Below are 12369 nucleotides of genomic sequence, written 5' to 3'. Positions count from 1 at the left end.
GGGCAGGGGGAGGGTCTTGACCCTTCCCAGGCTTGGCTTTGCCAGGCCGGCCCCTCCGGCACACACACACGTCCATTCCGCATCTATAAAAAGAAAAATCAGGAAAATTCAGGAGGCGAATAGCTCTGAGGTGGTTCTCTTTTTTAATTTGGAAGAAATGGAACAGAGGAACACTGCCTTCTCTGCAAAAAAGCATCTTCTGCAGGGAGGGGCGCGAGGGCTGGAACAGTGGCGAACAACGAGAGTGGTCCTCGGCGTCAGTTTCCTCTTAGCCCCCGACTCACGCTCCGCAGGGCCGTCCGCCCTCTGTTCCTTCACCTTCCCTCCAGGCCTGGCTTATCTCACTGTGTCTCATCCTCTCCTTGAATGACACCGCCCCGGAAAGTCTAGGTACCGGGTTGTGCCTCAGTTTCTCCGCCTTGCTCTCCCAGTCTCCAGACGCGGGAAGGGCCGGGCGCCGCCGCGCTCCCGCTCTCCGCCCCCACCACGCCCCCGGGTGGAGGCAGCTCCCCACCCCTAACCACCGTCCGGGGCGGCGGCGTCTAGGGAGGCGCCCCCGCGAGGGTAAAGGCGGGCGGCGAGAGCTGGAGGTCGGCAGTTGGGACCACGCGTAGCAGGGAAGTCCTCGGCGCCGGGCTCCCCGCAGCCACTCTGGATGGTGGGGCCCTCCACCCCGCAGATTCCCACAGCCTTCCCTGCTAAGCATCCCGCTGCGCACCCTCTGGCGGCCACTTTGAGCAACTACGTTCTTAGAGGGCCTGAGGGTCAGAACACCTGTTTGGAGGAGGAAGGGATGACGAGCCTGAGTCCCTTGGCCTGATCCTCCTCCAGTTCTCTCTGTCCACGATCCTTCCTAGTTTAGGAGGAAGGGATGCCTAGATGGGTAAACAGAGAAGCTTCCCAGGGTCTGGCATATCAGTAAAGAGAATGTCTGTCTTGCTACCAGGCGGGGTGCGTGGCTCTGTCCAGAGTCCGCGAGTGCAGAGAGGGTTGTGGCTATCATAGTTTACACTCCAGCATCTGAGCTGAGGCAGGAGTCTCCAACTCTGAGGCTTTGTGTTGGGCAGACTTGAGATTCTGAGCTGGCTCCGAGTCCTCAGGGTGGTGCAGAGCCACCAGCAGCTGGTATGTGGCTGTGCCAAGGGTGGCTCCCACTAGAGGGGCCACCACAGGCACCCACCACCAACCATTACCAGCACTGCAAGAGAAGGACAAATAAAGAGAGGTGTCAGGGGTGACTCCCTTAGCTTCCCCCTCTCTAAAGACTGGGGACAGTAACAGGAGAGATCCCTAAAGTAGTTCCTGGGGTGATGGTCACCAGGAAGAGTATCGTCTTGACAGCAAAGGGTAGCAATTAGAGAAAAAGGAATGCCAGGAGACCTTGGTCCAGCCTTTTGCCGTAGGGAATTACCTGAATATACTCATTTTGCTGATGAGGTCACTAGAGCTCAAAGAGGTAGTACGATGTGCCTAAAAATACAACCTCTAAATGTTACTGTTTCAGTGAAAAGGGGGGAGGGAGGCAAGGGAGAAAGGGGAGAACATGTGGCTTGGAGAAGGGAAACTGTTCTAAGAGGCCAGGAGAACTATTTAAGAGAAGAATGCTGGGGACTCAGGGACAGAGACCTTAGCAGAGTAAAGGACAGTACCAGGGAGGCCATCTCCCACCTGAATACTTCAGGGCCCCAGCCAGCCACGTAGGTGAAGAGCCGTGGGCCCAGGTCCCGGGCAGGGTTGATTGGGGCTCCGCAGTTGGCACCCATGGATAGCCCGATGACCAGGACCAGCAGTCCCACCACCACAGGCTCCAGACCTGCAGGGACTCCCTTGTTCTGTCTGTCCAGGATGGCCAAGAGCCCCACAATCAGGATCCCAGTGCCCAGAACCTTGGAGTCAACAGAGACAAAGGGATCTCCATCAGGTGCCAGGTGCTCCATCTGCTCTTTCTTTCTTTCTTTCTTTCTTTTTTTTTTTTTTGAGACAGAGTCTCACTCTGTTGCCCGGGCTAGAGTGCCGTGGCATCAGCCTAGCTCACAGCAACCTCAAACTCCTGGGCTCAAGTGATCCTTCTGCCTCAGCCTCCCGAGTAGCTGGGACTACAGGCCTGCGCCACCATGCCCGGCTAATTTTTTCTATATATTTTTAGTTGACCAATTAATTTCTTTCTATTGTTTTAGTAGAAACGGGGTCTTGCTCTTACTCAGGCTGGTTTCAAACTCCTGACTTTGAGCGATCCTCCCGCCTCGGCCTCCCAGAGTGTTATACAGGCGTGAGCCATCGCGCCCAGCAATCTGCCCTTTCTCATCAAAACACTCCTTGCCATCATCCCCATGGCATCTGGCTTTGTTCAACACAGTCAGCTGGAGTGGGGAGGAGGGTGCCAGTATAGAGCCAACCCCTGCCCCCAGACTGAACAAAAGGCTGGGGTCCCAAGGGATAGGGCAAAGGTTGGGTCTCCCAGGTTTCACCCTCACACGTACCTGATCCAGGAAGCCATTGTTCAGGGACAGATAGGGGGCAGGATAGGTGGCAAAGATGGAGGCTGTCTCCTTGGGGCCAGTCACGGTCAGGTTCCCACCTGTATAATTCTGTAGGGCATCTGTAGAGGAGGGGGACATCCAGGGTTTCCATCTTTGTTCATCCAAAACCATTCTGAGGCACCTCTGTCCACACACAGGTGCCCCTAACCCTGTTCCTTCTTCTTACCATAGTACAGAATATAGGTGGCTCCCGAGGCACAGAAAGAAGACAGCAGCTGCATGAAGGAGTAAATGGGGAGCTTTGTCCAGGGGAGGCGTCCCAGGAGGCACATGGCCAGGGAGAAGGCTGGATTCAGATGGGCCCCTTCAAGGATCAAGTAAAGAAAACCAGCATCCATTAATTGTAGCTGCCAGGCACTGTCGCCAAGCAACATTACTATGCCGTTGCACAATCCTTAAGACAGATAATATTATTCCCATCACATAGCTTAGGAAACTGAGGCTCAGGGATGTTAAGTGACTTATCAGGATCACACAGTGAAGCCAAGATGTAAACCTGGGTCTACCTGCTCACTCTAGCCAGGCATGTTGACACACGTGTATCTGAGAGACACGTTGTGTATCTGAGGGACAAGAGGACAAGGTCCTGAGCAGAGATGAGCCCCAGAGGCCTTCAGGTGGGGCACAAGAAGAGAGCATCTACCCTCCATGCCCTCTTCCTGGGATTAGCATGAGGAAGAGAAATGGAGAGATACAGAAAGGGGAGAGGCTGGATAGAGCCAAAGGCTTATCTCGGTCCAGGGCACTGGCCAAGTTCAAGGAGATAATGTCCATGAGTCACCAAAGGACCTGCCTTTTCACCATCCACAGCCATCCACATTCATATGCACACCCCGCCCTCCTCACCTGAGACATTACCACCCACATATATGGCTACTGTAACAGCCAGAGAGCCAGCCAGAAACATGGTGAAGAAGTTGCCTTTGGTTTCTCCACTGGTGACAGCCTGGGCCACAGCCCCTTGAGTGAGAAGCTGCTGGGAAGAGGAGAAATGAGGAACAGGGAGCCCCGGGGACCACCAGGAGAGGGAGATTGGGAAGGCTAGAGATGTGGCTAAGAGAGATGGACAGACCTGAGGGACTACAAGGAAAGGACAAAGGCAGAGAGAAGGAAGGGAAAAGAAATGGGAGAAGTAGAGGAAGAAGAAAGGGAAAGAAGGAAGGGGACAGGAATAAAAAAGATGAAGTAGGAGAGGAAAGGAGAGAGATTAAGAGAGAAAAGAGGAGGAAAAAGAAAGGAAAGGGAAAGGAATAAAAAACATGAAGTAGGAGAGGAAAGGAGAGAGATTAGGAGAGAAAAGAGGAGGAAAAAGAGAAGTGATTGAGAGTTGAGAGGAAGCGGGACAGCAGGAGAAAGAGATAAGGTCACCAGAAGGAGCCAGAAACTGTTGCCCACCTCCCTTCTTTCCTTCCCCCAACTGCCCTGCCTACCATGAGCACAAACACACTCAGGAACTCTGCCAGGCACTGTCGGGCCAGGAGGCTGCGGATCCGGAGTTGGCCCCTGACTGCGGGCAGGGGCTGCTCCAGGGCCATGGTGGCAGCTCCCTTTCGCTGGTTACTGCTCCGTCTGTCTGCATAGGGACACTGCTACTACACAGTTACTGGGGGAAAAAGATAAGGAAGAGACTTTAAAACCAATTAGCTCAGCTCCTGAACAGCAGCTAGTGTCTGCAGGTGTGTAGGCTACGAAAGACACAGATTACAGGAGAATGTTTGTATCAATGTACACAATCAGAGCCTGGAGTTTGCCCAAGCTCTGTCTCTTCTGTCCTCCATCCCCACTCCCACAGAACTAACCTCCCCTATGCTGACAGACTGAGGGGAGTCCCCTGCTTCATATATTTATTACGTTAGTTCTCTCGGTCCTGAAAACAACTCTATACAGTAGTACTATTGCTTCCTTTCTGCAGATGAGGATACTGAGCCTTAGAATTCCCCAAGATCACATAGTCAGTTCATGACTGAGTGAATTCAAATCAGCAATGCCTCTTTTCTGGAACGTGAAACCTTTCCCCAAACCATTTGGATGCTTGGAGAACTCAACAGGCATCCAGAGAGACTAGGCAGTGGGAATGAAACCCCACGCTGAACGCTTGTACTTCCTTCATGCCAAGGCTCATGTTGCTTAGAGAAGGCTCTATCTGTGTGTCTCCTGCCATGGCATGAGATGAGGCCCTCACACCCAGGCTGAGCCCCACCTGCTCTTCTCTGGACACCCACCACTATTATTGTGCATAACATAGCCGCGTCCTACTTCTCATAGCTCAAGCCTCCAATTAGATTCATTCAACAATGCCTTTACCTCAAGACACTGGAGAAAGTGGTGAAAAAAACAGTCTCTGCCCTCCTAGAGCTTATGTTCTAGGAGAAGCTTATGTTCTAAAACAGGCAAAATACAAATTTTTAAAACATCATATACTGGCTGGGCGCGGTGGCTCACATCTGTAATCCTAGCACTCTGGGAGGCCGAGGTGGGCGGATTGCTCCAGCTCAGGAGTTTGAAACCAGCCTGAGCAAGAGCAAGACCCCGTCTCTACTATAAATAGAAAGAAATTAATTGGCCAATGAACATATATATAGAAAAAGTTAGCCGGGCATGGTGGCGCATGCCTGTAGTCCCAGCTACTCGGGAGGCTGAGGCAGCAGGATTGCTTGAGCCTAGGAGTTTGAGGTTGCTGTGAGCTAGGCTGATGCCACAGTACTCACTGTAGCCTGGGCAACAAAGCAAGACTGTCTCAAAAAAAAAAAAAACAAAAAAACAAAAAAACAAAAAAAAACATCATATACTGTTTATGAGGTTCTTGAAGGCTGGCACCATGATTTACATAATCCCATGGGCTCTAGCACAGTCCTGGCACATCTGTATGCAATGATACTTCTTTACTGGGTTTAATGGATACTATAGTGCTCCCTCCACATCCCCTCTTGGGAGCCAATGCACCTCTTCCCCAGCTGCTGGAAATATCAGCTGCTGACACCACACAGCTGCCTCCCTTATTGGGCAACGCCCTTTGAGGCAGGAAGCTGCCTCACCCAGGGTTATATACCCTCCTATGAGGCCCACACCCAGTGATAGTACAGGGATACAAAGGTCTGGCCTCTTTGCCTCAATTTGGGACAACTCTGAAGGACTGTTCCAGCTCCAGAATTCTCTATAAGACCAGTTTAGGCCTTTCTTCTACCTTCAATGTGTGTCGGTTTCTCCTTATACTTAATCCTGCTTTCCTCCCTTCCTTACGTGTGTATTTCCCAAGAGTGCTAGCACTGTCAAATAAACCTTGTTCATGTATCTCTTCATCTTAGTCTTTTTCCAGGGAACCCAATTTAAGATAGTTGGTATCAAGAGTGGTCCTGGCGAGCATACTCTAAAATGGGATTTGTATAATAGATTATTCACTGGTGGCTGACAATAAGGACTATATCATGGTGGTAGGCTGAGTATGGATAATCTCTAGCATGCTGTCGTGACACAATTGTTTAATTTGTCAGCAGCAGTAAATTGGAAGGGGTTACTGGTGGAAAGGATACACATTAGTGCAGTATCTCCAAGAGGTGTGCACTGGAGAGGTGTGAAGGAAATGGTAACTATAAATTCCATAGAATTAATCACCAGGTCAAGGCAGACTATGAAAGCCATCAGGCCTCCTTAACAGCATTTAAGGCAACCCCAATCTCTTGCATCCAGTGGGCATCAGAGCAGAGGACCAGCTCCAGTGTTAATTGTATGAGTAGCAGAACTTTAGAGAAGGTTATATTCTCAGCCCCAGTAGATCTCTCCTGCCACGGTTAGGGTCCCAAAGGAAAAAGGTAGGATCCTGAGACTTGGGATAGAAACATCTAGGTAAATGCAACTGAGAATCTTGAGTCCCCAGATTCCTCTGAGCCCTTTGGGGCTGTGGAATTGGCTCACTCTTCACTTGCAAAAAGGTCATACAAAGGCTTCAAACGAGGAAGGTGCTTTACAAGACATACTCATTCCCTCCAGAATCTATCTCTACCTTCTCTCTTTGGCAACAAGACAAATAATAAGGATCAAATTGTAGCAGAGACTCAAATAGAAGGTTCTGGCCTACCAAGAGAAAAGAGGGAATATATGGTAAAGGAACTTCAGGACCTGGCTAATATGTACCTGCAGAATTTGGTAGAATTATACATGGAGAATTATACTGAGAATGCTGGATCAAGGGAAGTGGAACACAAAGTTAGATATGGAAGAATTCATTGATATGGGAGTGCTCTCTTGCACCATAGGATTTAACATTCTGACAAGATCCCTGGGATATGGGATGAATATACTCCTAGGGTGGTTCTAGGAAGCTTGGGAAAAATGATGGTCCACACTAAGAAAATTAAAATGCCAGAACTGGTCATTTATGTTTGTGACCATTATTGAAGAAAAGGAAATATTCAGACCTTTTGAGGATTTCTGAACAAAGGATCTAAATTAACATTTATTGTTGACAATGCAAAGTTATACCATGGCCTCTTGTTAGAGAAGGGGTATATGGGGTTTAGGTAATAAATGGAGCCTCAGCTCAGGTATGGTTCATGATATGTTCCCTGGGACCATGGATCTACCCAATTGTCATTTCCTCCATTAATTGAAATGGAACCTTTGAAATTGCAGAACACCCACACGGGTTTCTTGACTCGTGGAGTAAGTAATGAAGGCCAACTGGAAGTCTGAAACTGCCCCACACCAAGATAATAAATAGGACCGATGCCATATCCTAGGGAAAATGGAAGAGAATTTGAATGGAGCCAAAAGTGGAAAAGGCCTCTGTAGCCACTCTGAAAGAATTAAAGAATTCAGGGGAGGTAGCCCCTATCATACCACTGTCTCAGTCCCTGTAAACACTTGTTAGATCATGGCAGATGGCAGTGGTCTAACATAAACTTAACCAAACAGTAACCTCAATTACAGTTGCTGTGTCTCATATGGTAACTTTTTAAAACAGTTTAATATATCCTCTGGCTGGCGGGGTGTAGCCATTAATTTGGTGTATGTTATTTTCTATCCCAATCGGATCAGAAGCAGTTTGCAACCATATAGGAAGGACAACAATGTACCTTTATGGACTTGTCCCAGGACTATGTTAACTCTCTGGCCCTCTGTCATAACATAGTCTAAAGGGAATTGGACTATCTGGACATTTTGAAGAATATCATATTGGTCCACTGTATATATGACATCATGCTAATCATACCAGAAGAGCAAGAAGTGGCAAGTACATTGGAGGCCTTGGGAAGATACATGTATTCAGAGAGTGGGAAATAAAAGCCTACAAAGATTCAGGAAACATCTTTGTTTGTTTGAGACAGAGTCTCACTTTGTTGCTCAGGCTAGAGTGAGTGCCCTGGCATCAGCCTAGCTCACAGCAACCTCAATCTCCTGGGCTCAAGCAATCCTTCTGCCTCAGCCTCCCAAGTAGCTGGGACTACAGGCATGTGCCACCATGCCCAGCTAATTTTTTGTATATATATTTTTAGTTGGTTGATTAATTTCTTTCTATTTTTGGTAGAGATGGGGTCTCACTCAGGCTGGTTTCGAACTCCTGACCTTGAGTAATCCGCCCGCCTCGGCCTCCCAGGGTGCTAGGATTACAGGCGTGAGCCACCGCACCCAGCCCAGGAAACTTCTAAATTGGTAAAGTTTTTAGAGGTCCAGTGGTCTAGGACAGGCTGGAATATATTCTCAATAGTAAAGGACAGATTATTTCATCTCACACCCCCCACCACTGAGAAAGAAATACAATACCAACCTTTTTAGGATTCTGGAGCAATATATTTCAAAGTTGGGAATACATCTCTGACCAATCTCCCAGCTGACAATGAAAGATGTCAATTTTGCCTGGGGCCAAAAGCAGAAAACGCATTGGCAGCCATGTAACCCAGAAGAGACTATGAGACTAGAATATCTGTGGTTGAAAAAGATGCTATTTGTGGTTTGGCCGCTCTAATAGGAGAATCATAATGTATACCCATAAGACTCTGGAGCAAATCTATGCCATCTGCAGCAGAGAAATGTACAACATTTGAAAAGTAGCTCTTGAATAGCTACTGGGCTCCAGAAGAGGCAGAGCATCTGACTACAGAACATCAAATGACCAAGTGGCCATTATAAGATGGGCTTTGTCAGATACTCCACGTCATAATGAAGGGTGGGCCCAGCAAGAATACATTGTAAGATGGAAGTGACACTGGTATCAGGCAAAAGCAGGGTCAGAGGGCACAAGCAAGCTTCAAAGCAGTGGTCTAGACTTTCATGTCATTAACCAGTGTTGCACTGACATCCCTCCCTCAGCTCACAAGTATAGCCCTACCAGGGATCCCTTATGACCAGCTGGTGGAGAAAGAAAATGCCCGAGTTTCATTCACAGATGGATTGGCATAGTATATGGGTGAAAGCCGAATATAAAATGCTGCTGGGCCGGGCGCGGTGGCTCACGCCTGTAATCCTAGCACTCTGGGAGGCCGAGGCGGGCTGATTGCTCCAGGTCAGGAGTTCGAAACCAGCCTATGCAAGAGCAAGACCCCGTCTCTACTATAAAGAGAAAGAAATTAATTGGCCAACTAACATATATAGAAAAAATTAGCCGGGCATGGTGGTGCATGTCTGTAGTCCCAGCTACTTGGGAGGCTGAGGCAGCAGGATTGCTTGAGCCCAGGAGTTTGAGGTTGCTGTGAGCTAGGCTGACGCCACGGCACTCACTCTAGCCTGGGCAACAAAGCAAGACTCTGTCTCAAAAAAAATAAATAAATAAATAAAATAAAATGCTGCTGCATTGCAACCCCACCTAGGAATAGCTCTGGAAGACTGTTGTGAGAGAAAATCCTCCCAATGGACAAAGATTTGGGCAGTACACTTGGTAATCTGCTTTGTGTGGAAAGAGAAGTCTCCTTAGGTGAGAATATATACAATCACATGGGCAGTGGCAAATGCCCTGGTTGGTTCATCAGGGGCTTGAAAAGAGAGTGGAAGATAAAAAAGAAAAAAGAGAGAGAGTGGAAGATAAGGGACAAAAAGATCTGAGGATGAGATGTGGATGGACATCTCCTAAAGGAGTGGTTTGGTTTTGTTTTGTTTTGTTTTGTTTTGTTTTGTTTTGTTTTGTTTGAGACAGAGTCTTGCTCTGTCACTGGGCTAGAGTGCCATGGCATCAGCCTAGCTCACAGCAACCTCAAACTCCCGGGCTCAAGCAATTCTCTTGCCTCAACCTCCTGAGTAGCTGGGACTACAGGCATGTGCCACCATGCCCGGCTAATTTTTTCTATATATTTTTAGTTGGCCAATTAATTTCTTTCTATTTTTTAGTAGAGACGGGGTCTTGCTCTTGCTCAGGCTGGTCTCAAACTCCTGAGCTCAAGCAATCCTCCCAGCTCGGCCTCCCATAGTGCTAGGATTACAGGCGTGAGCCACGTGCCTGGCAGGTGACTGGTCTTAAAGTGCAAAGATCTTTGTAAGACATGTTGACTGGGCGTGGTGGCTCACGCCTGTAATCTTAGCACTCTGGGAGGCCGAGGTGGGCGGATCGTTTGAGCTCAGTAGTTCAAGACCAGCCTGAACAAGAACAAGACCTCATCTCTACTATAAATAGAAAGACATTAGCCAAACAACTAAAAAATGTAGAAAAAATTAGCTGGGCATGGTGGCACATGCCTGTAGTTCCATCTACTTAGGAGGCTGAGACAGGAGGATCACTTGAGTCCAGGAGTTTGAGGTTGCTGTGAGCTAGGCTGACGCCACGGCACTCTAGCTTAGGCAACAACAACAACAACAAAAAGATCTTTGTAAGACATGTTAATGCCCACCAGAGAGCATCCACACAAGGAGGCACTGAATAAACAAGTGTACAGACGGACTCAGCCACTCCAGCTCTGAACAAGGGTACAGTGAATGGAGTAACTGGTGGTAGGGACGGAGGCTATACACGGGACCACCAGTGTGAGCTCTGTGATGGTTAATTTTAGGCGTCAACTTGAATGGATTGAGGGATGCCTAGGTGGCTAGTGAAGCATTTTTTTTTTCAATCTAGTTTATTTATTTATTTTTAATTTATTTTTTTATTTTAACGTATTATGGGGGTACAAGCGTTAAGGTTACTTATATTGCCCATGCCACCCTCCCTCCTCGAGTAAGAGCTTCAAGCATGTCCATCCCCCAAATGTTGCACATCTTACCTGTTGTGGTGGTATACACCCATCCCCTCCTCCCCCCTCCCACCCTCCGGACACCAGATAAATGTTACTCCTATATGTCCACTTAGGTGTTGATCCGTTAATACCAATTTGCTGGTGAGTACATGTGGTGCTGGTTCTTCCATTCTTGAGATACTTCACTTAGTAGAATGGGTTCCAGCTTTATCCAGGAGTATACAAGAGGTGCTATATAACCGTTGTTTCTTAAAGCTGAGTAGTACTCCATGGTATACGTATACCACATTTTATTAATCCACTCATGAATTGATGGGCACTTGGGTTGTTTCCATGGCTTTGCAATTGTGAATTGTGCTGCTATAAACATTTGAGTGCAGATGTCTTTTTCATAAAGTGACTTTTGATCTTTTGGATAGATGTCCAGTAGTGGAATTGCTAGATCAAATGGTAGATCTACTTGTATCGCTTTGAGGTATCTCCATATTGCTTTTGACAGAGGTTGAACTAGTTTGCAGTCCCACCAGCAGTGTAGGAGTGTTCCTCTCTCTTCTGTTTAAGTCCATTATTTCTTTGTTGATTTTCTGTTTGGAGGATCTGTCCTGTGCTGTCAGTGTGGTATTAAAGTCTCCAACTATTATGGTGTTGTTGTTTATCCATTTATTTAGATCAAGTAGAGTTTAATTTTTGAATCTGGGTGCATCAAGGTTGGGTGCATATATATTTAGAATTGTTATGTCTTCTTGTTGAAGTGTACCCTTCACCATTATATAGTGACCTTCTTTGTCTTTTATTACTTGTGTTGATTTAAAAACTAAGTTATCGGCCGGGCGCTGTGGCTCACGCCTGTAATCCTAGCTCTTGGGAGGCCGAGGCGGGCGGATTGCTCAAGGTCAGGAGTTCGAAACCAGCCTGAGGAAGAGAGAGACCCCGTCTCTACTATAAACAGAAAGAAATTAATTGGCCAACTGATATATATATATAAAAAAAAAAAAAATTAGCCGGGCATAGTGGAGCATGCCTGTAGTCCCAGCTACTCGGGAGGCTGAGGCAGAAGGATCACTCGAGCCCAGGAGTTTGAGGTTGCTGTGAGCTAGGCTGACGCCACGGCACTCACTCTAGCCTGGACAACAAAGTGAGACTCTGTCTCAAAAAAAAAAAAAAAAAAAAAAAAAACAAAAAAAAAAAAACTAAGTTATCTGTAATCAGCACCACCATGCCAGCTTTCTTTTGACTTCCGTTTGCTTGAAATATCGTTCTCCACCCCTTTATCTTTAGTCTAATTGCATCCTTGCAGGTTAGATATGTTTCCTGAAGGCAGCAGATACTTGGCTCATGTTTTTTTTATGCATTTGTTCAGACTATGTCGTTTGAGTGGAGAGTTCAAGCCATTCACATTTATTGAGATAACTGATAGGTGGGGCAGATTTCTGTTCATTATGTTGGGTTGAACTTTTGTTGCTTTGTTTTCTCTCTTGAGCCATTGTAGTGTCTGGGCTTTAATCTTTAGCTTTGAGTAGATTTACATTCATGAGTGTTTATTGTGCTGATCAGTGGGTAACACTGTTTTGAGTACTTCTTGAAGAGCTGGTCTTGTCTTGGTGAATTCCCTCAGTCTTGGCTTATCTGAGAATGTCTTGATTTCTCCTTCATATACAAAACTTAGTTTTTCA

At 47.2% G+C, this 12369-nt stretch overlaps 1 protein-coding gene across 1 annotated transcript; it reads right to left on the bottom strand.

Annotated features, from left to right (window-relative positions):
* Positions 1-892: 892 nt before the first annotated feature.
* On the bottom strand, positions 893-4125 carry AQP10 (aquaporin 10). The gene is made up of 6 exons (XM_012791194.3): positions 3971-4125; positions 3387-3513; positions 2707-2844; positions 2481-2599; positions 1669-1886; positions 893-1198 (listed from the first exon to the last, which is right to left on the bottom strand). Exons 1-6 carry the CDS (start codon positions 4073-4075, stop codon positions 1000-1002), a joined length of 906 nt encoding a protein of 301 aa, XP_012646648.1. The 5' UTR covers positions 4076-4125; the 3' UTR covers positions 893-999.
* Positions 4126-12369: the final 8244 nt, after the last annotated feature.

The sequence above is a fragment of the Microcebus murinus genome, chromosome 2, assembly GCF_040939455.1.
Source record: "Microcebus murinus isolate Inina chromosome 2, M.murinus_Inina_mat1.0, whole genome shotgun sequence".
Taxonomy (NCBI): domain Eukaryota; kingdom Metazoa; phylum Chordata; class Mammalia; order Primates; family Cheirogaleidae; genus Microcebus; species Microcebus murinus.
The sequence above is the reverse complement of the archived record's forward strand: the minus strand, read 5'-3'. Positions and strand labels throughout refer to the sequence as shown.